We start from the raw sequence: 22,749 nt of genomic DNA, 5'->3' as shown, positions 1-22,749 counted from the left end.
AATCACCTACTGTTGGAGTCTCAGTTTATACAGAAGAGATACTAGGAATCGTTTTATCTCTACAATGGATTGAGGAAATTGGTCCATTAAGAAGTGTAATTTGTTCAGATTCAAGTTTGTTATTCTATTCATTAAAAAAAATTATTCACATAGTAGACCAGACTTTTTGAAATTCAATTATTAATTGATTATTAATCAATTATTAATTATAGAATTCAAACAATAGGTTTATTAGTTATTTTCACATGGGTACCATCACATATTGGGATACAAGGTAATGAGTTTTGCAACAGACTGGCGACCTGTCCAGGGTGACCCCGCCTCTCACCCGGAACGTTAGATGGAGAGGCACCAGCAACCCTCCTGACCCAACTGAGGGACAAGGGTGCAAGAAAATGGATGGATGGTAATGAGTTTTCAGTTAACTATGCAAACCAAGCAACAAAAAATTGTTATATTATTGGTACCATAAAGGAGAAAGCAAATTGATTATTAAACAAAGGGTTAAGGGGAAATGGCAGAAACCCTGGGAAAAAGAAAGAACTGGAAGGTAGCTTTTTAGCATTCCAAGGAAAGTTGTTATAATGAGGAGAAATAGACAGGAATAAATATCCAAATTACATTTTGATCATACAGGGTTAAATAGTACTTTATTTAAAATGGAAAAACATCCAACAGGAAATGTGATTTTTGTTTTCAAGAAAAGACGGTGAAACAGGTTTTGTTGTTTGTTACAAATATTCTGTTGAGAGGAGGGAATTAGTACATAGACTACAAGGCAATAGTTAAATAAGATATATTGGACAAAATTTCCACTTCTGAATCTTTTATTTTTTTTACTAAAATACCTCAAGAAGATGAAATTGATAAAGAGGATATAGAGATTTTTTTTTTTTCAAATTTGTGTAAAATATATTTAGCATTAAGGTCCACACTCCATTCCAGTAGATGGCGGTAATGCACATCTACGTGTTACTTGTCAACCGCCACGAAAAAAAAGAAGACAACGACACGTCACTGAGGTTATATTAAAGAGAGAAGATGGCTAGCACTGCGGGTAGTTTTCGCCTGTAAGTATAAGTAGTGGCTTTATTTTCTGTTTATTCCAATTTTAGACCCATGGGAAGCTTTGACCACACAAACAGTGGACGCTTCACTTTCGCTTTAAATGTAAATACGATTTGCGTATCTTACAAAGCTAACTCAACATGTTACACCATAGAAAGTTTCCCTATTTAGAGAAGAACGCGACTGTTTCAAGTTAGCAGTACCAGTGAGTGCAGAACATTAAAGCGACTGATGAAGGTTCTTTCAGGTCGGAGCGGCGTGGTGTTGACGGTCTTGGGTTTCGTCTCTATCGCTGCTAGTCCCAGCAGCAGCTCGCTGTCGGTTATCTTTCAGCTTTCCACCGGGCAGTTATAGTTAGGCTTCCAGTTTGCTCAGTTGTGTGGTCCACAGCACCAGCTGAGGGTTTTGATGAGCCTTGCGGGTGTCATAGTGATGATGTGATCTGTTCTCCTGTCCCAGGCACACCACAACGGAAAAGTTCTACATAGAGCAAAGTGATGATGACTCCGTGGATGTCCTGGTCATTGATAGAGTATCTACTGAGATGTCACTCACTGGTAAGCAATCACCCTCCTGTTAAGCATTATTATTTCTATTTAAATGTATTTCTAAAATTGTAGTTGTGCTGGATGCATTCAAACGCCAGTGGTGAGAAAATGTGTTTTAAAAAACAAGAAATCTCCTTCAGAGCCAGACTCCAAGACTGTCTGCCCTCATCCGGATGGAGGGCACATGGAAGAGATTGATTTTATAAGGAACAAAGAAATGGAAAACAAAACAACAGCCATAATTACAAATCTATACATGCTGTTTTACCTGTGTAAAAAGAGTAGGGTAGCAGTGCAACAGAAGATCTTTCCAATCATAACTGCTTTACCTGCATGGCACAAAAAGCATCAAAGTTAAAATGCAGTAAATATACTGGTTTTGAAAAGTTTTAGTCAGTCTTCTTACTAATTTTAGAAACTAATCCATTATAAGAAAAGTTATCGAACAGACAATGTAAAATTTATATTTACATTTGACGTACTTTATAATTTAATCAACTTGTAAATGAAGTAATACTAGATAACATGATAAAGTCGTGATTTTATTTATGTATTTTTACTAAAGAACTAATGTTTGGAGTATTATAATTAGGTCCTTACATAAATCAAAAATATCACAATGAAGTGCCTGGGATGAAACGTATTTTATGGCTATTAGACTTGTGGAGTCATTAATTCATTTTGTTCAGCAGTAATGCCTTCAAGCTGTTGGCTACAAAAGTATGTTTTTATCTTTTTTTAGCTTTTTTTTCAAAATCTCTTTCTCTTTCTTACTGTTTATTCAGTGTCACATGCTGTTTAAATTTTTTTCTTTAATTATGTAAAGCACCTTGAAATGCCTTGCTGCTGAAATGTGCTATATAAATAAAATTTGATTGATTGATTGATTTGATTGGCTGGAGTCTAAATGCAGCAGAGATGGTGGGAAGGCCAAAGATGCAAAATGTCAAGGGTCATTTGAACAGCATTGCAATAAAAGTGAGAAGTATATGAATTCATTATAACTGATATTCTCATTACAATATTCAACAATATTGAAATCCTGTGATTTCTTTGTAATGATCAGCCCTAGTAAGAATATTGTTGCATATTTTAGGGGTGCAGCGATTGCAGCTTTCTGGCCAATCTGATTACCGCTCTTTAAAAAGCCTGACCTGCTGACTCTGATTTTGGCTGACAATAATTTTTTTGTCTGAAATGTTGCTAAATGGCATGTACCAGAGGTTTGGATTGTTTTTGTCTAACTTTGCTGCTTCAGTTTTTCTGTTTAAGATTGCTCATCAGTCCCCCAAAACACGATAAAAACCCAGAAAATTTGACGTTATGCTGTTACCACTTAGCAACAACTCATAGGGGGAAGTGAAAGCGCTGCACAACACAAATAATGATCCGGCCGGAATACGGTGCACTAAATAATAAAACATAATTTAAGGAAACTTCCAGGCAGATCAATTTTTCTCCAGGAATTTTAATAATTGAGGAATCGTTACATCTCTAGTTCCAATGTGAGACAACCAGTTTCCCTGTGGTGAAGCACACGTTCCACAGTTGGTGGTTAATTTGATTGTGCCCAACATGTCAAAGTGTCGTTTTGCAAGACACTGAGCCATAAGGTGAAGTGTGTCCAGATGAGTGGAAGCATCACATGGCCAATGTTGGATTGCCAGTAAGACTGACAGATCTATGACAGAGCTGTCCATTATTTATTTATAGCTCTTGTAAATATTGAGCTTTAAAGCTTTCCTACTTTTCCTACTTAATTCATAGTGAGATAGAAGTTCTTTACTTTAGAACACATGGCCACTAACCATTGTCTCATTTCTGGACCTCAGTGAGAAGCGATGTTCCTGTGTCAGCTGAAACCATGACAATATGTGGAGTTATGGGAACTATTCGATTGCCAGCAGGTATGTTCAGCATGGTGAGATTATATTTCTGGAGTATTTCAAACTGTCTGAACTCTCATTGGTGTGCTTTCATCTCCTCCATGATCTGGTTTCTTCATAAATCTAGGCATGTACCTCATAGTGATCACAAAGAAGATGAAGGTGGGAGACTTACTGGGCCATGCTGTGTGGAAAGCTCTGAACTTTGACATCATTTCTTACAAAAAGACAGTACTACACTTGAACGATGACCAGGTTGGTTCTCTCATGGCCCACTATAGCAGAAGGACAACAAGCAGAAGCAGCATCCCAAACCGCACATTATGTCCAAACTGCTACTTAGAGATCAAAAAGAGACAGCAGGTCTGTGTGACAAGCTGACTTGCTTCAGAAGGATATGAAATCCTGTTTTAGTGACATTTATACATGTTGAAAGGTATCTTCACATTTTCATTAATAATCATGTAGCCTTTTGCAGTTTTTGAAACTGAATAAAATAAATGAATAAAGATGATTATCAAATGTTCAAACAATCAGCAGGTCTGAGTTAGAGGTGCACTGGATGTTTTGGGGTTCGATGCTTATTTTTGTCATTAGAGAACTGAGACTTGACTTGGAAAAAAGGCTTTTGAAAATCTGTGGTGGGATTTTAAGTGAGATTAACGGTGTCTAAATGAATAGAAGTCAGGCTTGGGAAGGTTGGAAGGGTTCTGTTTTTGTTCTTATTCACAATAGTTCCTCTAGATGGCAGCAAACTAGAGTAATACATTTTCACTTAATGAATTACTTCACAAATAGCTGCTCAGCTGTCTGTAGAGTAAACTTTGTTCAACATTTTTATTGTACTTTCAAATGTGTATCAGCTTCACATCTTAAAATATGTAATTAAGTATTTTAAGATGTGTTTTAAGATTTAAATAAAAGTATCAGTTAAACTTTAGCTGGTGTAGAAAATCAAGCAGGTACCAGACTGGGTTGGCATTGCATCTTTCCTTAGGATTATATTAACCTTTTAAGTAAGGCTGGACACTAAGTCAATAACTATACACATTATGATATACATGTGAATCAGTACCAATAAATAAAACATCTGGTAACACTTTATTTGAAGGGTGTGCATAAGACTGACATGACACATGTCATAAACATATCACCATGTCATGAACACGAAGGAGTCTTTGTGAATGTTTGACTGGAGTCATAAAGTGTCATTTGGTTAAAAAAAAGATACTGCAAGGTTGACACTTTTAGTGGACTTTTAATGCAACTTTGAATTAAAAATATTATTTACTGAATGACACAAGAGACAAACATATGTGAAGATTTCTTCATGTTCACTACAGATGTTATGTCATGTTTATGCCTTTTGCACACCTCTTAAAATAAAGTGTTACAAACATCTGATAGAATATGCAATATCTAGAATATTCATCTAGAACCGCACATCATTCTGGGGGATATGGGCAGAGGAAATGCTGTCACTTCTCAGTTTCTCACTAGTGATCTGGTGTTAGCTTTTCATATGCTAATCAGCTACTCCCAGTTGTAGAAACAGTACATTGTTGCCATAGCTATACATCATAACAACTGAGAGTAAAAAAAGGGCTACACAGCATCCAAAGTCAGAGAGAATATTGTCCAAACATGCAACTTCTCAAAAAATATTATGAACAAAAGTCTAGAAAGGAACAAATCCGAGCTAATGTAACAGAGCTGCCACCATAAGCAGCACAATTCTAGAAAGTTCTAAATGTTTGGTGATCAGAACAATGAAGTAGAACCTGGAAAGAGATTTATATCTATGAATTTTCTATTGCAGATGCAAGACAACAAAACCTTTGTATCCATGATCAGCAGTGTGCTTCATACGGATGGCCTCTACTTTGCAACAGACTATGACCTGACCCACAGCCTGCAGCGTCTGGCAAACACAAGCCCAGATTTTCAAGACATGAGTCTTTTGGAGAGGGTAAGAGACACCAGGCAGCCTTTATAACACTTCTCTCAAACACGGTTGTTGCTACCAACCATTGGAATTTCAAACAAAAATGTTTCAGAATCATTTGTAACTAATAGATTCTTTTTCAGATAAACCCCCCACCACCTGCCCACATTCAGACACTATGCTCACATTGCCATTGACTTCTAACTTTTCAGTTAGCATGTTGGTTGTGCTAAAATAATCCTAGTGGGTATGTTTTCTAAAACTTTCAGTACAAATGGCACATCCAACACAATCTGATGAGATTATTTTAGCAACTGTTGAGGAAAACTCCCCATTCCATTTGTTCCTTCCATCAGCTGTTCATGCTAGAATTTACGCCCAGTCTTAGGGACACAAACGGTGTAGACCTTTTTTAGCCTACCAGTGTTTCAGTTTTACTTCATTATGTTCTTTCCTTCTGATGCCATTTATTTTGTGAAGTGCACCAGTCCCTCCTGCAGCAAAACAGCCAATCGTAACATGCATCCAAATTTTAACATTGTGATTGTGTTCTGAAGTTATCAAACATAACAGTGGTTATTATGGCCAAACACTGACATTTTTTAATTTAATCACACTGTAGAACATATCTGCAGAAAAACAAGATCTCAGTCAGAGATTGCATTTGCAAACTGCAATTTAGATTGTATATTTTACCACTTTAGGAATAATGACTTCTTCCCCTCAGAGTTTTTTACTTTTATCCCAGGACCTATTTTACTGTGAATAGTGACGGAAGAATACAGCTAACATTGTATTTTTCTGGAATTTAAAAAATAAACATAAACAAGGAAATTTTAGCTGACCTTTGACTGGATAGGATAAGTCTGACTTGACGTCAGACAGAACATGGTTTACAAAGAAAATTCTGATAAATGATAACTGGCCTGTACTTGTACAGCTTTTCGTCAAGTCTGTGTACTCCAAAGTACTTGCACCGCATTCATACACTGATGCTCATTTCATTGTTATTTTTTTCTAAATTTCTTCCAGATTGTAAGTTTGGTGTAGCAAGATGTTATAGCAAAGAGGAGGCTAAGGCCTGACAGGGTGGAGTTTGAGTTCTTATCTGGAACAAGAAACCAACTCTTGTTTATTTCCTGCACATATCTTCTTGAATCATTAATATTTATGTTTTCGCATCCGCCTGAATAATGTGTGGTTGCGACCCTACCCATGACATTTCAACAATATTATTTTACATTTTATCTGGAAATAGTGTCTGTTTATTCTTGCCATACAGTCTCTGTATTAATTATTGATCGAAAGGTATTGCCATACCAGTTTATTCCTCCGTATTTACTTTAGTTTCTTAGTTTATTCTTGCATTTTGTTCTTCATATATTTCCATTTAGTTTCATTTGATTAGCATTATCCTCTCCTGGTTTATTGCTATGTCCACTTTAGTTTCTTTCCTGTTGCTAGATTTATTTGATCATTTATTGACCATCAGTAATCTTCACTCATCACCTGCTGCGCCGTCTAATCGTCATGTGTTTCACATCATGTGTTGATTTTTTCACTGTTCAGCGTCGGATTCTCTGTTTTTATGTCATAATTCACATCTAGTTCGTTGCTCCATTTTATGTCCTGCTTCTCCTGTTTCAGCGTTTTGCGCAATGTGTGCCGAGTTTTTTTTTTTTTTTTTGTTAGTTTTTTTTTAACTCCCTAAGGTGCAGGGCGGTCGGGAAACATATCGATGGGGAAAAGGCAGAATGACATAAACCTTTTAATACAACGGAAACAATTTCTGCATTCTGATTATTGAAATTTAAAAGTGCTGTGTTGTTCTATCACCCCGTTTCATACCGGACCACTTACAGCACCGTGTTAACGCTATAAAATGAACGCTCTCTATCGTGGTATCACCCATGGAGGGATTTCTTTATTTAAATGTGTTCATTTTTCAGAGGGATACAAAGTGAGGGTATCGAGATTTTAGTAATTACATGTTTATAAGAGCGATTTTCTGTTGTCCTTCCATGGTAGCGGGCAGCTTTCAAACGGAAATAAAACACTTTTTAAAATCAATTGCTGCTTTGACATGATCACAGAACTGCCAAAACATATGTAGCTACATAAATACCAGACAAAGTGAATCACAGCAGCATCATCAGCCGGTGTAACGCTGAACTGATGCGGAGCCATGAAGCTACAAACACTGAATAGAAGAAGAGCTGCCATCGATACAGTTGCAGCTAAACATGGTTTAATGTTACACAATACAGTTTTACCAAGTTGCTCAAAGTCTAAACTGGTATTGTTGTGCATATAAGGAGTAAAGCTTACCTTCGACCAAACGCCCCCCAAAGGCATCCCAGCGCCCCCCTTTTGTAAAAATGTCCGCCAGCGCCCCCTGCCGTCCTCTGAACGCCCCCTGGGGGGGGCGGTACCGCCCACATTGAGAACCGCTAGGTTAGATGCTGCAGCTTTAAGCAGAGGTTCGGTGTGAGAGTCACTACCAGGTGGAGCAGAAGCGGCGCTCCGTCTGTCAAATATTACTACCTGTAGCGTAGCAGCGGTTCAACAGCGAGAGCAGAACCAGCGTCTTACATCGCAGCTCCAAGACTTAAATAATTTTGCGGGTTATTTGTTTAGCTTTCTGACCGTCATGCTAATCTGGGTGAGTGTTTGTAGCTGTGCGCTGCTTTACCTGCTATCTGATCCTCCACATGTCTTTTTACTGCAGTGAGCCTCCATGTAGCCAAACTCCGTCAAGTATGGCATTGTTTTTATGTCATGTTGGATTCGTTGTGTTGATGCATTTTGACCTGCTTCAATTTTCCGCTGCAACAATCAAACTTCCCCATTCACTCAGTGCGTTATAGTTCCACATCGCTTAGGATTTGTTGCTGCGCGTTTGCACAGAGTGAAGGAAAGAGGAGACCAGCTGCACAGGCAGGCTGAGAAATGAGATGCAGGTGATCGGCATCGGCAACAAGAGCCAATGATCGGTGATCACTGATCATACACTTTTTCACGAAAATCGGCCGATTATGATCGGTGACCAATTGATCGGCACACCTCTAATTACAATAATAATAGTGCTTTGAAAATATGAAAAAAAAAATTTTAAAGACTTGATTGCTTCCTCTTGTTACATTTTTTGTCACCTGTGCTCATCTTGATTTTTTTTTTTTGTTGCAAATCTGCAGTTCATAAATTTTTAATGTCATATCTGCTGTCAGTGTGATTCTTGTATCCCCATTTACATGTTAACTCTGTTTGTTCCAGGCAGATCAGCGCTTTGTTTGGAATGGCCACCTGCTACGGGAGTTTATGACACAGCCAGAGGTAGAATACACAAGTGACCTGTTTAATAGCTTTTTGCCAGCACCAGAAATAAGTTTCAGCACGTCTGCAATATGAAATTTCCTCGCTCCTAAATATTCCACGGTCAACTGTCAACTGTATTATAAGAAAATGGAAGTATTTGGGATCAGCAGCAACTCAGCCATGTAGTGGTAGGCCACTTAAACTGATGGATCGATGTCAGTGGATGATGAAGCACATAGTGGCTTCCAAAGTTGTTCAGGACGGATAATTTACCACCTTTACCTTTAAGAACGAATATTGTTTACTGCAAACATGCAGACATGACCTGGTTGGTCTGTCAGTCAAACCTCTCTCACAGGAGAGCAGAAGAAGACAGAGGTTGATTTTCAGACTTTTGCTGACGTAGAGAAGATCTGCGGATAAGATTGACTTCACATGCGTCGGCCAATTACTGATCTCCTAACATTAAGGAAACGGCGCCGATAATCTGTGCACCCCTACTTAACAAATGTAAGCATAGTAGCTGTGTGTCTTGTCTGCTGTGTTGGGCTGCTGAACCAGCTAAAGTTTGGGGAGGAAGTGTGTGTTTGAATTGTTCACGTGGTAATGTTTCCTCACCTGTTTTACAGTTGCACAGGTTTGTGTATCCTGTTGTCCATGGTTGTATCCTTTTCTGTGGCTGTCTGCCTTGGTTTATTCTTTCCAATAAAACTAAGGTTAGAAAGTGTAATGATGAAAACATAAACTTCAATAAAAACATGTTCCTCTACTACACTGCTTCAGAGAGAGTCTCAAGTCGTTCAGCCTTTTTTCATTGTATAAATTGATCACAAAATGATGAAATCGTAGTCTTTTTCTGCATTAGACTGGATTATTACCAATCAATCACAAGGCCAACATTGATATAATCACTCCATTCTGGTGGTGGAGCAGAATGTCCACACAGATCGGGAACAAATAAACTGATGTCTGATTTTGGAAGTTGAACAAGAGTAACTTTTGCCATGTTTGTTTGAGCCAAACATTTAAGATGTACCTTATCATTAATACATTTGATATTTCAAAGCAACAATTTACAAAACAAATTTTTTAAGCATTTAAATGATTTCAACCAAAGTGGAAAATAACAGTAGACATGTTGGCATACTAAAAGTAACTTAAAATATTTATTGGAAATATTCTGGTTTCATTTGAAAATTAACCTTAGAAGTCAGAATCATTAATTGGTGCCTTGATTAGAATGCAAACAACCTTTAATCTCAGTGGGGAAATTTAGGATTACCATCAGCAAAGCCACAGGCAAGTTGAAGCATGTCTGACTGTTGCTTCATACTAACACTCTAAAGTGCTTATCAAAAGGTTAAATACAAACAGCAATGCATTAACTGAAGTCTATCTTATTTTATAATGAACCCAGCAAAAAACAAATCCCCGCTTGAATCTCGTCTGAGGTATGTTTCTGTATTGTTTCTTGGTTGTTGTTATGTGTCACATTGAGTCCTTTTGTTTCCATGTACAAGTATTGTTGGTTTCTTAACATATTTCCTTCCCAGTCATTACCATTAACTCGAGCTCCATCAATGGAAAGGTGTTTGAGTGGATTATCATCTCCAGAAGAAGCTGTTTCAGAGCTGGCGTCCGCTACTATGTCCGAGGTAACTGCTGTAAGCTGCCTTTCACTTGGCTAATGTCTCCTGTTGCTCTGTGACCCCTGCGGGATCTCTGGAGACAAATATCTGATACTTTTTTGTCATTTGTGATGTGATGAGCAAAACTGGGGTTGGTACCCAGAAATATGGGGTTGCAGTTTTTAATCAACCGTTTACTGTGTAAAGCTTTGACACTTTTAAAGTTGCTTGTTTTTGTTTTGTTATAAATTGCATTGCGTTATCTGCATGTTGATAATTATGTTCTAAATATGTTATGGTACAATGTTCACATTAGTGAATGACTAGGATTTTGTAGTAAATGACAATAAAACCAGTGCAAAAGTTTATATTTTCATGTATGCTATTTTGATCATTTAGGCAAAAATGAACTTTCTTCTAGTTTCTAAATAAGTTTCTGTTTTTCTAGCATGTAATGGTAATTACATCATTTGCATGCTTCTTACCACAGCATACCAGCTTTTTGCAGACATCAAGATAAATGTCTTTTTGGTTGTTAATTTAACACAGGCATTGATTCAGAAGGCCATGCTGCTAACTTTGTGGAAACTGAGCAAATTGTGCAATACAACAATTACAAGGCTTCATTTGTGCAGGTGAGTCAAACAGCTGAGATTCCAAGTCATTCAGCAGTGGGAAAGTCAACCAATCAATAATGGCTTTTAGTGTTCTTTGTTTTATGTCAGGGCTTTGTAAAGGGACAGCATTAATGTTTAGATCTTCACAGTGCTGATTTGGCTGCTTTTTAAAAAAAAATTGAGATACTAGGTCTGTTAATGACCGAACAAATTAAATTGATTGACTGCTAATGTTTGCCTTTATTTTCTGTTTCTTGATCGTAGTTTTTTTTCCACCACTGTTCAGTCTGCATTTCCCATTTTCCACATTCATTGAGACATACAAACCTTTGAAGTGCATCTTTGCTATCATATTTAAAAATGGATTGCAAAACCAGTGCAAGCTTTTTAAACTTTAAACCCAGTTAATTTGTTCAGATGGAAGAGCGAATGTGTGTAAGCACATTAATTTTGTCCTTATGCAGTATGTTTTGTTTTTCCTAGACCAGAGGCTCTATCCCTTTCTATTGGTCTCAGAGGCCCAATCTGAAGTACAAGCCAAAGCCACAGATCAGCAAAGTGGTTAACCATGTCAGTTTTCATTCTTATTTTACATAAATCATTACATTTTTTTTTTTACTTTTAATGTCTTATGTACTTTTTCTCTTTGATTTTTGTTGTAGTTAGATGGATTCCAGAGGCACTTTGATTCCCAGGTTGTTCTGTATGGAAAACAAGTCATTTTGAACTTGGTGAGCAAACATGGTTTTATTATAAGTTATAATTCTGTCCTATAAATTGTAAAGTTTACAGACAGCTAGATAGTGATTTCACTGGGGTAAATAAATTTCCAGCCCCTCTCCAGGAGCAAAGTTCCAGTGTCCCGGTTCTGTGTGGAGGTAAGTTTAACTATAACTACCTGGTGCCAGTGGCTAGTGAGGTAGCATTCCATGTCCCTAGAGACAGAATGTCTTGGATACCTGTGTCTCCATCCTCACTTGCCACTTGACTCCCAAAGCACCTGAACTAGGCATTCCTCCTCCCAGTTTGTCATAGTTTGTTTTCCAAATGGACTCAGCCCAAGGAACCAAGGCTTGATGAATCCAAGGTACTATGCAGTGAACCCCCACCGCACCACATTGTCCCCAAACTTCCTTGAAGTTTTATGCTGTCCAACTCCTATCATAATGTTTGAATCGGTCTTGTCTAACCCCTCCTTTGAGGCTAATCTGGGATGGGAGACTCCACCTGGGATACTCAAATTTCTCCACCATGTTAGGGGCGATTCTACTGAGACAAGGTACATATTGACTGAATTAGGAACGGGCTGTTTTAATCACAAATTTGATTATTCTTCCACAGATCAATCAAAAAGGTTCTGAAAAGCCTTTGGAGCTAGCATTTGACAAGATGGTAACCAGCTCGGGTAATGGTATGATCAAGTAAGATCACTTCCAAGTTTACCCCTTAGTCTTCACATGATTCAGCTCTGCCTGTACATTTATAATGTGTTGGTGTTTGTGCTTCTTAAAGAATTTTGTTTGAGTTTTTGTCTAACAGATTGTTTCTCTGCAGGTACATAGCATTTGACTTTCACAAGGAATGTAGTCGGATGAGGTGGCATCGCCTTCAGATCTTACTGGACAGTGTTTCTGAAATACAGGATGAATTTGGGTCAGTGGTTTTTTTGGCTTTAGGCTTATCCATTAAGTAGATAAGGGGTTGCTGTTCATCAAACATCATGGTGTGCACTACATATGGTTTCAGATATTTCCTTGTGGACGCTGAAGGGAAGGTACTGATGAACCAAGAGGGTACATTTCGGAGCAACTGCATGGACTGTCTGGACCGTACCAATGTCATCCAGAGTCTGCTAGCCCGATGCGCCCTACAGTCACAGCTGCAGGTATCTCCTCACATGCACTATGTCAACACAAAAATTTAAGGAAATTAATGTTTTACAGTAAAAATAGTTAAAACATTCTAGAACTTGTAGTCTTAAAAAAGTTGCCATATTTGGTACAGAAACAAATTGTTGTAGGCCAAAATCAGTCAAGCTTTTTAAATATTGTTGATTGGCCAGAAAACTGCAATCGGTACACCCCTACTTCCTTTTAATAACAAAAATAATGGTTACTCGTGATGATACTTGCAGGACAGAAAGTATCATCGTTCCTCCTGAGCGTCATGCTAAGACCGTGGCATGGAAAAATGCTGATATTTTTGTCTAATTTGTAGGTTTTTGAAACTCTTTCTGTAAGCTCTGTCTGCTGGTGGGAGCATGTGCATGTCACACATGCTCCCACCAGCAGACAGTGTTACTAAAAAGGCTGATAAAATCAGTGATATTAACTATGAGGACCTACAGTTGCTATATGTCGTGATCTTCTTGAGGGGGCGAGCGGTCTTGTTTCTAAGTAGCCTTTTATTATTTTAATATCAGACACTAATACTGAGATATCAGTTTATTTTAACAGAAAAAAGTAGTGTATTTATTGTGTTATAAACATTAAATACACGTATGAATCTTTTTTCTTTTGATTCTTGTAAAAAATGAAGCTATCAGGGCAGATACACGCTGCTAACACAAAATGTATCCAGTTTAGGATACAAACTAGCCTAAAATGGGGTTTCATATTTCAGTCAGTTTGCAAACTGGCAATAGAACAAGCATGGTGAACACCATCCAAAAGTAAACATAAAGTCAAACTAATTGTGGATGATACATAAAGTACTCAACATATCAAAGCATATCAAATGATGATGACAGCTGCTTATTTGTTCAGTGTCCATGTTCTTCCTCACAGCATGCTGAACAATGATGGTGGATGTTAAGTTTCAGCAGCTGCTATTCTGAGTTTGAAAACAATACCTTTGTTTTGAGGTGATGGAAATAAAAATGACTTGGACTAGATTATTTGGGCATAGTCTGTTTTTGTTCTATACCAGTGTTTCTCAACCCTGGTCCTCACCTCCCCCCTGTCCTGCATGATTTAGGTGTTTCCCTTCTGCCACACCTGAATTGTATCTCTGGTTTGAGAATTTTCACTCTCGAGGTACGTGGGCCCACCATGATTGGTTCCGACCCATATTGCTTCCTCATAGGTAGTGCACTCTCACTCGAGATCAAGAACCATCTTGAGCAACAGCAGACAGATCAGCTGGCTGTTAGATGGTGTATGGTGCTTGCGCTGTGCTCCAGTGAGGCACCTTTTGGTTTCTATGTGCTGTGTAAGGTGCGTGGAATATGGCCTGGATACTCCAGTGGGTCCTGGTGCTCCATTTGAGCTGGGCTGGGTGATTAACAGGCTTCTGCAGTTCTTGATGGTCATGCAATCATTTGAATCAGCTGTTCTGGAATAGAGGCTCATCTAAAACATGCAGAGCAGGGGGGCAGTGAGGACCAGGGCTGAGAAACACTGATGATCTATGTCCTGTCCTAGCACTGCTAGGAGAGGAGTATGTCTTAGAGAGGTTGCATCACAACTATAATATTTTTTTAGTGGGGCTGTCACAGTTTACATTTATTTTAATGCTGTTAATTTTTTAAATAAGTGACCAACACTATGGCCTCTGACTTTTTTTTACCTCACCTGTGCTGGAGTTTGACTGGTATTTACTTCTCTGGTTCAGCTGTTTTCTCTGAAGCTAATTTCTTGTTAAGAGTTGTTTCTGAAAATGTCTCCACTCTCTGTCCTCCTACTTATTGCTGGTAGTGGTTGTAGGTTTTAAGTCATAAACAAGAAACAACAACAAACCCCAATTTTTACCCCCTGTCTTAATTATTGGCTGTATTGCTCCTTTTTCACTGTTGTTCACAAGCTAATGTTGCTGTTGCATGTACTTTCATGTGCTTCTTTGGTTGATGAGTTTTGAAACTTCTACTTGTTTCTCAGTTTATACCCTTAATGAAAGGTTTAAGTTCAGTCGTGGAATTCAGTGCATGTGTTTCTCCTAAAATGTTCATATGCTGAAGGAGGTCTGTAAAACTACAGCATTGCTGGTCAAGTACTGTTTGGTTTGACCATCAACAAACATGCTTCTAATATTATTGAAGTGATAATCATTCTGCCAGTCACAGACATAAAGCAATGTTCAACTTTAAATGTCCTGAATAGAAAAAATGTAAACAAAACTAGGTGATGACCAGCCTAAAGGAGTTTGGTAGAGTAAATAATCAGCAGTAAGTAAAACAATGAGTCATCATTATCAGCCTACAGAACTACAGAGACTGAATAAAGGAATAGTTAGTTTCACAGAAAAGTCCTGGAAACACAAGAAATGTTTGAACCATAAATTTTAACTTTTAGTGTGTGTTCTTGGTTCTACCAGCTGGTGATATTTATGGGTGTGTCTTTGCAGAAAATGGGACTTCTCCACCTGGGACAGAAGATCGAAGACCAGACTGATTTTGAGAAGATTTATAAGAATGGTGAGCATTTCCCCACATAAAAGTAGGTTAACTATACTCTCAGTTCCATTCAAGCATTATTATAACAACATCATCTCTTAATAGTGACAGTTAAGCCTTTTGTGTTGCTGGTACAGTTCCAAACATCCAAGGAATGTAGTTTACAGGATATCTGAGGGGCCCCTCAGTGTCTGGCACCACACTGTTTGTCTGCCTGTTACACAGCACCAACTCTTCCAGTTGAACAATCTGGTAGCTTTCAAGCATCTCTGCACAATCATAGAAAACCCTGACATTGCAATGCAAATGCTCAATATAGCTATATCAATTATCATTACAGGTTTGAATGTGTGGCTTTCAAACCCCTGGTAGGGAATTAATATTCCCTACATATCACTACCCTACAACTAAGTAGTCAAATGAGATTGCAAATCTTCACATATTAATATTATGATGACAAATGTTACATATTGTTCAGTTCTGGTTTCAATGATCAGTGAGGTGAACAGGGACCTCAACGTGTTCACGTCCCTCTGACTCCTTGGCCTCTGTACTCTTGTCTAGACTTTAAATTTGACATCTAATAAAACTTCATAGTTAAAATGGAGGCCTTAATAACATTAATGTTTATCACTTTATGTTCTTAATTTATTGTATTTCTTTGCAGCGTGGGCAGACAATGCTGATGCATGTGCCAAGCAGTATGCTGGAACTGGTGCCTTAAAAACAGACTTCACCAGGTCAGTGTTTTCACCATCTAACAGCCAGCTGATCTGTCTTCATTCTTCTCTGTACAAGTCTCAGGTAAAACTAGGTCAGTTTTAATGACTAAACTAACTACACTACCTTTATGTGAACTTTTGACCAAGGATCAGTTTGCCTCTTTGCCTATTCATATTCACGTTCAATTCAGTTCATTCAGCGCCATTTCACAAGTGTCAATTCAAAGCACTCTACAAAAAAATCATTTTAATTTAGTCACGCATACATTCCAGTTTATCCTAGTTATCAAGCAGTACAGTATGCTCAGTTAATTATTCAAAGTACTGTAGTTTAAAAAAATTCTAGTCAGTGACTTCCAGCATTCTGTCTGCTGACTATTGATGGTGGACAATCACCAGCAGACCTGGTATAACTAACTACTCTCAGAGGCTCCATACGTCACCACTCTTATGACTCAAAGAATATCTGCAAATAGCTTTATAAGATTTATTTGATGTTGATACTGTTTCATAAAAATGTTTCAGTGGTGTTCTGTGTGTTTCAGGACGGGGAAGAGGACTGTGTGGGGTGCTGTGATGGATGGCTGGAACTCTGCAATCAGATATTACAAGAACAACTTTTCAGATGGCTACAGGCAGGTGAGTTTAGTCAGTCCTCTGCTTGAAGGCAATACAGTGATCCCTCGTTTTTCTTAGGGGATGTGTTTTGAAAATAACCCGCGATAAGTGAAATCCGTGAAGTAGTTACCTTTATTTTTTACAATTATTATACAGCAGAATTAAATACTCTACATTGAAACCAGAGAACAAAACCTGTTTTCAGGTCAGCGGATGTGCGTGTGCATCAATCGGGCCTTAATGTGATCCGGAGTCATGTCATTAAAGCGTCTCCTCCAACCCGCCCCGCCAGATTCACAGCTATATCTACGGCAGAGCGATGGATCTCATCAAGCCTCCGGTCGGGTTTTGCTGCCTCTGGCCACAGTTTTTTTCCAGCTGGCATTCAAAGTTTCAGTTTCCATCTCCTGAATGGCCAATCTGTATTATATTTATATACCCTAATGTTATTGGCACACAGGTAGAGAAGAACCGCAGAGACTGTTTAGCCAATCAGGACGCAGAACACGATGCACTGTGAAAAAAAACTGCACAAAAAAAGGAAGCAGCGAGACTGAACCGCGTTATATTGAAGGATTAGGATTTGTGTGTTAAAGCCTCATCAAAGCAGTGACTCAACTGGAGACACTGCTGTGTTGCAGATGTGTGAATTGTACAATTGTCTAAAGCAGGGGTCCCCAAACTACGGCCTGCGGGCCGGATCCGGCCTGCCTCCACATTTGGTCCGGCCCCCTGAACAATACCAGAGAGCATTCAGATTTTTTTTCATATACCGTATTTTCAGGACTATAAACCGCTACTTTTTTCCTAAGCTTTGAACCTTGTGTCTTATTATATGTGAATTTTTCTTCAACCACCAGGGGGCTCTTTAGCAGGAAGTGAATCATTGGAAATCAAAATTGGAAATAAAAGAAGAAAACGCCCATTAAAACGGATTTAGGTTTTAATAGGGAATTGAAATTTGAGAATGTTGTTGATCAGTTAAATAGCATTGAGGGGAAAAGAAGATTTTTTGTTTTTTAAAAAGATAATACTGGGATCATTATGAGAATTTGAGGTATAGATATTAGGATCCAGTAGATGGCAGTAGTGCAACAATAATGGATGCAAGCTGCTGTTGAAATCTAAGAAGAACAAGCAGAAGAAGAAGAAGCAGAAGAAAGCGTCCATTTTCTTTTAGCACATGCTAGTAGCAACACGAAGGATCAGCACTTTTACTGTTACAGTTACCGTTCGGAAACTACCGTAATCAGTTCAGTCAAATCTAAACTTGGCACCTTTTTCTTTTTCAACCCTAATAAATGTGATATTCAATTGACCTGTTATGACTCAAATTTTGGGTGTCCGCCCCCCTCTGCTGCTGCTGCATCGTTGTGGAAAACCTGGAGCGGCAGAGATATCTGAGGCTTATTTTTTGTAAAAAAAAAAAAAATGTTACAAAATTGTGGTTTAGTGGTTTAAAACAATAATAATTTGGGGTTGCAGTTTATAGTCCGGTGCGGTTTATAGTCTGGAAAATAGTATTTATTTCATAAATAGTGTTATTTTCTGGATTTTTCTCTGTGAAGAACCCAGAGAATGCTATTTAATTGTGCTTTCTGGAAAACAATACATTTTTATATTTAAGCACTCCTGCAATCGTCACACTTTTTCTGTTACAAACTGACTCCGGCCCCCAGCAGAGAAGGGAAAAATTATGTGGCCCTCACAGATAAAAGTTTGGGGACCCCTGGTCTAAATGATTTGAATTTAACATGATCAGGACTTTGATAATGAAACACCTACTTCTATCCACCCTTCTCTTTTTCTGCTGGTGTGACTCACAATTTGCATATTTGGGTTTGACATAAAGCCTAATGCTGGGTACTTGCTGAGCCATAACCTGACCAAAGTATTAAAACTAATGAAATCACACATAGGATGGATGAATCTGCCAATCTTATGGATAGGTAGAATAAGCCTTGTAGCACCATCGTGGGCCAAATGAGAGATAAACACTGGAAAATATATTCATTGTTTTTGAGAATTCCTTGTATATCCAAACTCTAGAAATGAGTAAAGAGACGGCCTCTCCAGATAAAGGCATAAAGGGTAAGAAACTTTAGCTGATTTATAAACTATTAAGTCAGAAATGTATTCTGCAAAACTGAATATTCTTGACAGCCTCCTGCAGTAATTCATTGGTACAAAGAAGTGTTTGGAATTATCCCAACGGAGAGGGTGAACATGAGCCTTAATGTCTTGGGGCAGCTCCTGCTGGGCTCTGCCCACTCATCTACTTGTTGACATCCAGCTTCCATTCAACTGGAAATAATACCTTTTCAGCTATGTTGAAGGGGCATCAAAATATTTATTTTATGATTATTTTTCTCCTTGCTTATTTTTTTCCCCTTTAGTTCATTACATTTCTGCTTGTACCATGGTTACACTGGCTTTTAGTATTTTCTCCAATTTGAAAATATATAAAAAGTTTAGATAAAGGAGAATAAAACCCTAGTATGACTCTAAATAAAGAATTGCTTTCCTGGCCACAGTTTGTCATGTAAAGTCAGGCTGACTTGGACATCCTAAATCAGTGTTTCTCAGCCCTGGTCCTCACTGCCCCCCTGCTCTGCATGTTTTAGATGAGCCTCTATTCCAGAACAGCTGATTCAAATGATTGCATAACCATCAAGAACTGCAGAAGCCTGTTAATCACCCAGAGATACAATTCAAGTGTGGCAGAAGGGAAACACCTAAAACATTCAGGACAGGGGGCGGTGAGGACCAGGGTGGAGAAACACTGTCCTAAATCATCTCAGGGTAGAAGCCACCTCTGTTTGTGTTTTAAACCAGGACTCCATTGACTTGTTCCTGGGGAACTATGCTGTGGATGAAGCAGACTGGATCACTCCACTGCAAGACCCCAAAGACTGGAAGTTTTTAACTGTAAGGAAACATCAAGGATACAAACAGAGTTGTGTTGTTGTACTAATTGGGATTCTTGTCTGTTTCTTTTCCAGCTGCCTATTGTCATGGTTGTAGCTTTCTCTATGTGCATCATCTGTCTGTTAATGGCTGGTAAGAAACATTTTGGTGAACTAAGACTAGCAGTAATTGATTTTTAATGGCATGGAGAACTTTTGACATCACCCAGCCCCTAGGGCAGGGGAGCTGTAGGGCAGAGGGTCTACTCAAGCACTTTGAACTGCCTTGCTGCTGAAAATGAGCTATATAAATGAACTCTGTCAGTTATAGGCAGGGTCCATGATGTGATCAAGTATTTCAAAGCTGAAGGTCATCAAAACCAAATCATACGAGTTTAAATGGCTTATTGAAGTTGTATCTCATATAAATGTGTAGAGTCTTCAGTAGGTATACGGAAGGTGCAGAACTTACTGACTTGTGTGTTTCAGGTGACACGTGGACTGAGACTTTGGCCTATGTTTTGTTCTGGGGAACATCCAGCATTCTGACAGGTGGCTTGATCCTGTTTAATGGACGGGACTTTGTGGACGCTCCCAAGCTGGTTCAGAAGGAGAAGTTGGACTGAATGTGTGCGTGTGGAAAGCAGCTGGGCCCTGGCGACCTTAACATGTCATCACTTCCCCCCCACCATCGCCATCTGCAGGCCTGGAGCCTGTACTAAACACAACCAGAGCAGGCAAGGATGATGGCTACCACGACCAGCCCAGTGTGAAACAACTGGTACTGGGAGATTCTGCAGGGGTTCTGCTGCTGTCCACACGTAACCCGTTGTAGTGGACAGGACTGTGTGTTCACTGGTGTCCTAGTAGCATCAGCTGTTAGGAGAATGCTGAGCACTCATGTAAAGTCCCTTTTTTCATTATCCTTTTGAGTACATTAATATCTGATAACTGAGAAGACAACATTGTTGTAAATGAATGACTCTTCAGAATGTACATGTTTTATATTTGCATTTGTCAAAGCATAGATTAGATTTTGCTGTTCAGCAGCTTTGTGAGTTTTTTGCCCTGGCCTGTTTCAAAGTGAGTATTGTACAGCACCAATTTATGGATGACTTGATGCCTGTCAGTAAAGCAAACATCTGTCAATAAGAAGGCTGTTGGTTCCATTTCTCAGTTCTTGTCCACGTGTCTATTGAGCAAGACAACCTGAAATTGGCTACCAGTCTGTGTGACTGTGGATGGGTCATTATGACTAAGCAGTACCGCATAGAGTGGGGAGAACAAGTATTTAATACACTGTCGATTTTGCAGGTTTTCCCACTTCTGGATGCAAAGCATCTAGAACTGTGGTTCTTAACCTTTTTTGAGGTACCGAAACCCACCAGTTTCATATGCGCATTCACTGAACCCTTCTGTAGTGATAAATAAAATATTATTTTTTCCCCCCCCAAACTCAAGACATGGGAGTGACCCAACTAGTCTAGTTGGGTCACCCCAACATCACTAAGTCTTTTTAAAAGGTAGTCTCTGAGATCAGTTCTTCAAAATATAGTCAGTGTTTTCAGCACAGCTGAGCTGACTGTCCAGGAACGACCCAAGGTATTTAAAATGTGCCACAGTTTCAACAGGTTGGCCATCGAGAGAAACTGGAACCACTTTAAGGTCTTTAGATCATTTTATTAGCTCTACATTCTTAAGAGAATGAAAAAATTAAAGACTTTGCGGTATTCTGATTTAGTAATGTAATTATATTGTGTTACCACCCCCACGCCACTAGAGGCAGTAGCAACACCGAAAAGATGCGACTAAGGAGCAGATTTAGAAGAACACCGAAAGCTACAGAATAGACCCTTTTCACATGACGTCACAACTTCCGTTATGGCTCGAAGCTGTGTATCTTTATTTCCGGTGTGTGTAGTTAACGCTGTTTCTGGACTCTAAAGCTGCCCCCACACATACGATTTAAAGATATATTACTATTTGCAAACACTTTTTCTTCATCAACATAATCTAAACTGGACAAATTCCTCGCTGATTGATACCAGTTTGACTACAAAGGTTCGTGTTTTGTTTTTTCTAGCTGTTAGTTGATATGCTAGGATAGCAAAAGTAATTTGTTAGCTGGCTAACATTACGTAGCCTTTCTGTTTTGGAAATAGAACATATTACGGCTCTAATCTTAATCACATTTTTATAGTATAGACTGGTGTTGCCACCCGTCATGTAAAATGCTTGGTCGTATTAAACCCTCCTCACTTACGCTAGTTTCACCTCCCGCTCAGTAGTAGTCTCAAGTCCAAAACTTAACAGTTATGCCAAACACCCGCTACTCCACCACATCCTGAGAAGTTAAACTCTTGCTACGATCAAGACATGAGGAGGAAGATGCTGTTTTAGATAAATGGATATTAACGACAGGCTACGACAGTCTGGTGACCTGTCCAGGGTGACCCCGCCTCTCGCCCGAAACGTTAGCTGGAGAGGCACCAGCAACCCTCCTGACCCCATTAAGGGACAAGGGTGCAAGAAAATGGATGGATGGATATTAACGTTTCATTGGAGAAATGTGATGTTATGATTAGAAGGTTAAGTTTCTTATACTTTGTTTTCCTGTGGCTGTAGACTTGGCAGTAGAAAATTAATAACATAGGAATAATATAGAAAATTAATAACATAGGAATAATATAGAAAATTAATAACAGGAATAATAACTTTATATCCCTTTTAACAGGTTACACTTGATTCTGCTGTGGTGCCTGTGGAAACGAAGTTTGTGCTCAGCTGGGAAAACCCAGTGGATCACATGGTGGGACTTCTGCTTCAAACTGCTCACTGCAGTATAGCATCGTCTCTGTCATCCACTGCAGACTGGAACCCGTCAAGGTTCCAGTCTGTGAGTGTTCATCCAAGAAGTGTGACTTGCAGGAGCAGAGAGGCTCTGTACTGGTTTGTCTCCTTTTAAATCTAGAGGCCCATGATACTTTGACTAGGCAGCAGATGTGCAACAGCTGATTGACAGGATCATCCCAGATATGGTAGGTTGTTAGGTCGGCTACTGCTGAGAAAGATGGACAACAAAACAAATGGACAAATTATGAATCAC

At 38.9% G+C, this 22,749-nt stretch overlaps 2 protein-coding genes across 5 annotated transcripts in view; one reads left to right on the top strand and one right to left on the bottom strand.

Annotated features, from left to right (window-relative positions):
• ppox (protoporphyrinogen oxidase) overlaps window positions 1-22,749 on the bottom strand; it is a 171,427-nt gene that overhangs the window by 139,349 nt on the left and 9,329 nt on the right. The gene's annotated exons all lie outside the window — the stretch shown is intronic.
• sacm1lb (SAC1 like phosphatidylinositide phosphatase b) lies at window positions 935-20,798 on the top strand. Of its 3 annotated transcripts, XM_008432832.3 has the most exons (21): window positions 935-1,070; window positions 1,528-1,625; window positions 3,449-3,523; window positions 3,630-3,757; window positions 5,322-5,471; window positions 8,721-8,780; window positions 9,392-9,425; window positions 10,316-10,417; window positions 10,940-11,025; window positions 11,491-11,577; window positions 11,670-11,738; window positions 11,841-11,885; window positions 12,349-12,428; window positions 12,562-12,660; window positions 12,754-12,892; window positions 15,349-15,418; window positions 16,065-16,137; window positions 16,665-16,758; window positions 19,573-19,665; window positions 19,740-19,797; window positions 20,133-20,798. In XM_008432832.3, the coding sequence occupies exons 1-21, from the start codon at window positions 1,042-1,044 to the stop codon at window positions 20,267-20,269; spliced, it is 1,806 nt and encodes a 601-aa protein (XP_008431054.2). In that variant the 5' UTR covers window positions 935-1,041; the 3' UTR covers window positions 20,270-20,798. The 3 variants fall into 3 exon arrangements, with proteins under 3 accessions (XP_008431054.2, XP_008431055.2, XP_008431056.2); XM_008432833.3 differs by lacking the exon at window positions 11,841-11,885; XM_008432834.3 differs by lacking the exons at window positions 19,740-19,797; window positions 20,133-20,798 and having other exon boundaries at window positions 19,544-19,665.

The sequence above is a fragment of the Poecilia reticulata genome, chromosome 16, assembly GCF_904066995.2.
Source record: "Poecilia reticulata chromosome 16, P_reticulata-male-v2, whole genome shotgun sequence".
NCBI classification, from domain to species: Eukaryota; Metazoa; Chordata; class Actinopteri; order Cyprinodontiformes; family Poeciliidae; genus Poecilia; species Poecilia reticulata.
This window is presented reverse-complemented; position numbering and strand designations above follow the sequence as displayed.

Coding starts and splice junctions, on each gene's coding strand:
- sacm1lb (XM_008432832.3), top strand. CDS start 1,042: ATGGCTAGCACTGCGGGTAGTTTTCGCCT. Junction 3,524..3,629: donor AACTATTCGATTGCCAGCAG/GTATGTTCAGCA, acceptor TCATAAATCTAG/GCATGTACCTCATAGTGATC. Junction 3,758..5,321: donor TACACTTGAACGATGACCAG/GTTGGTTCTCTC, acceptor TTTCTATTGCAG/ATGCAAGACAACAAAACCTT.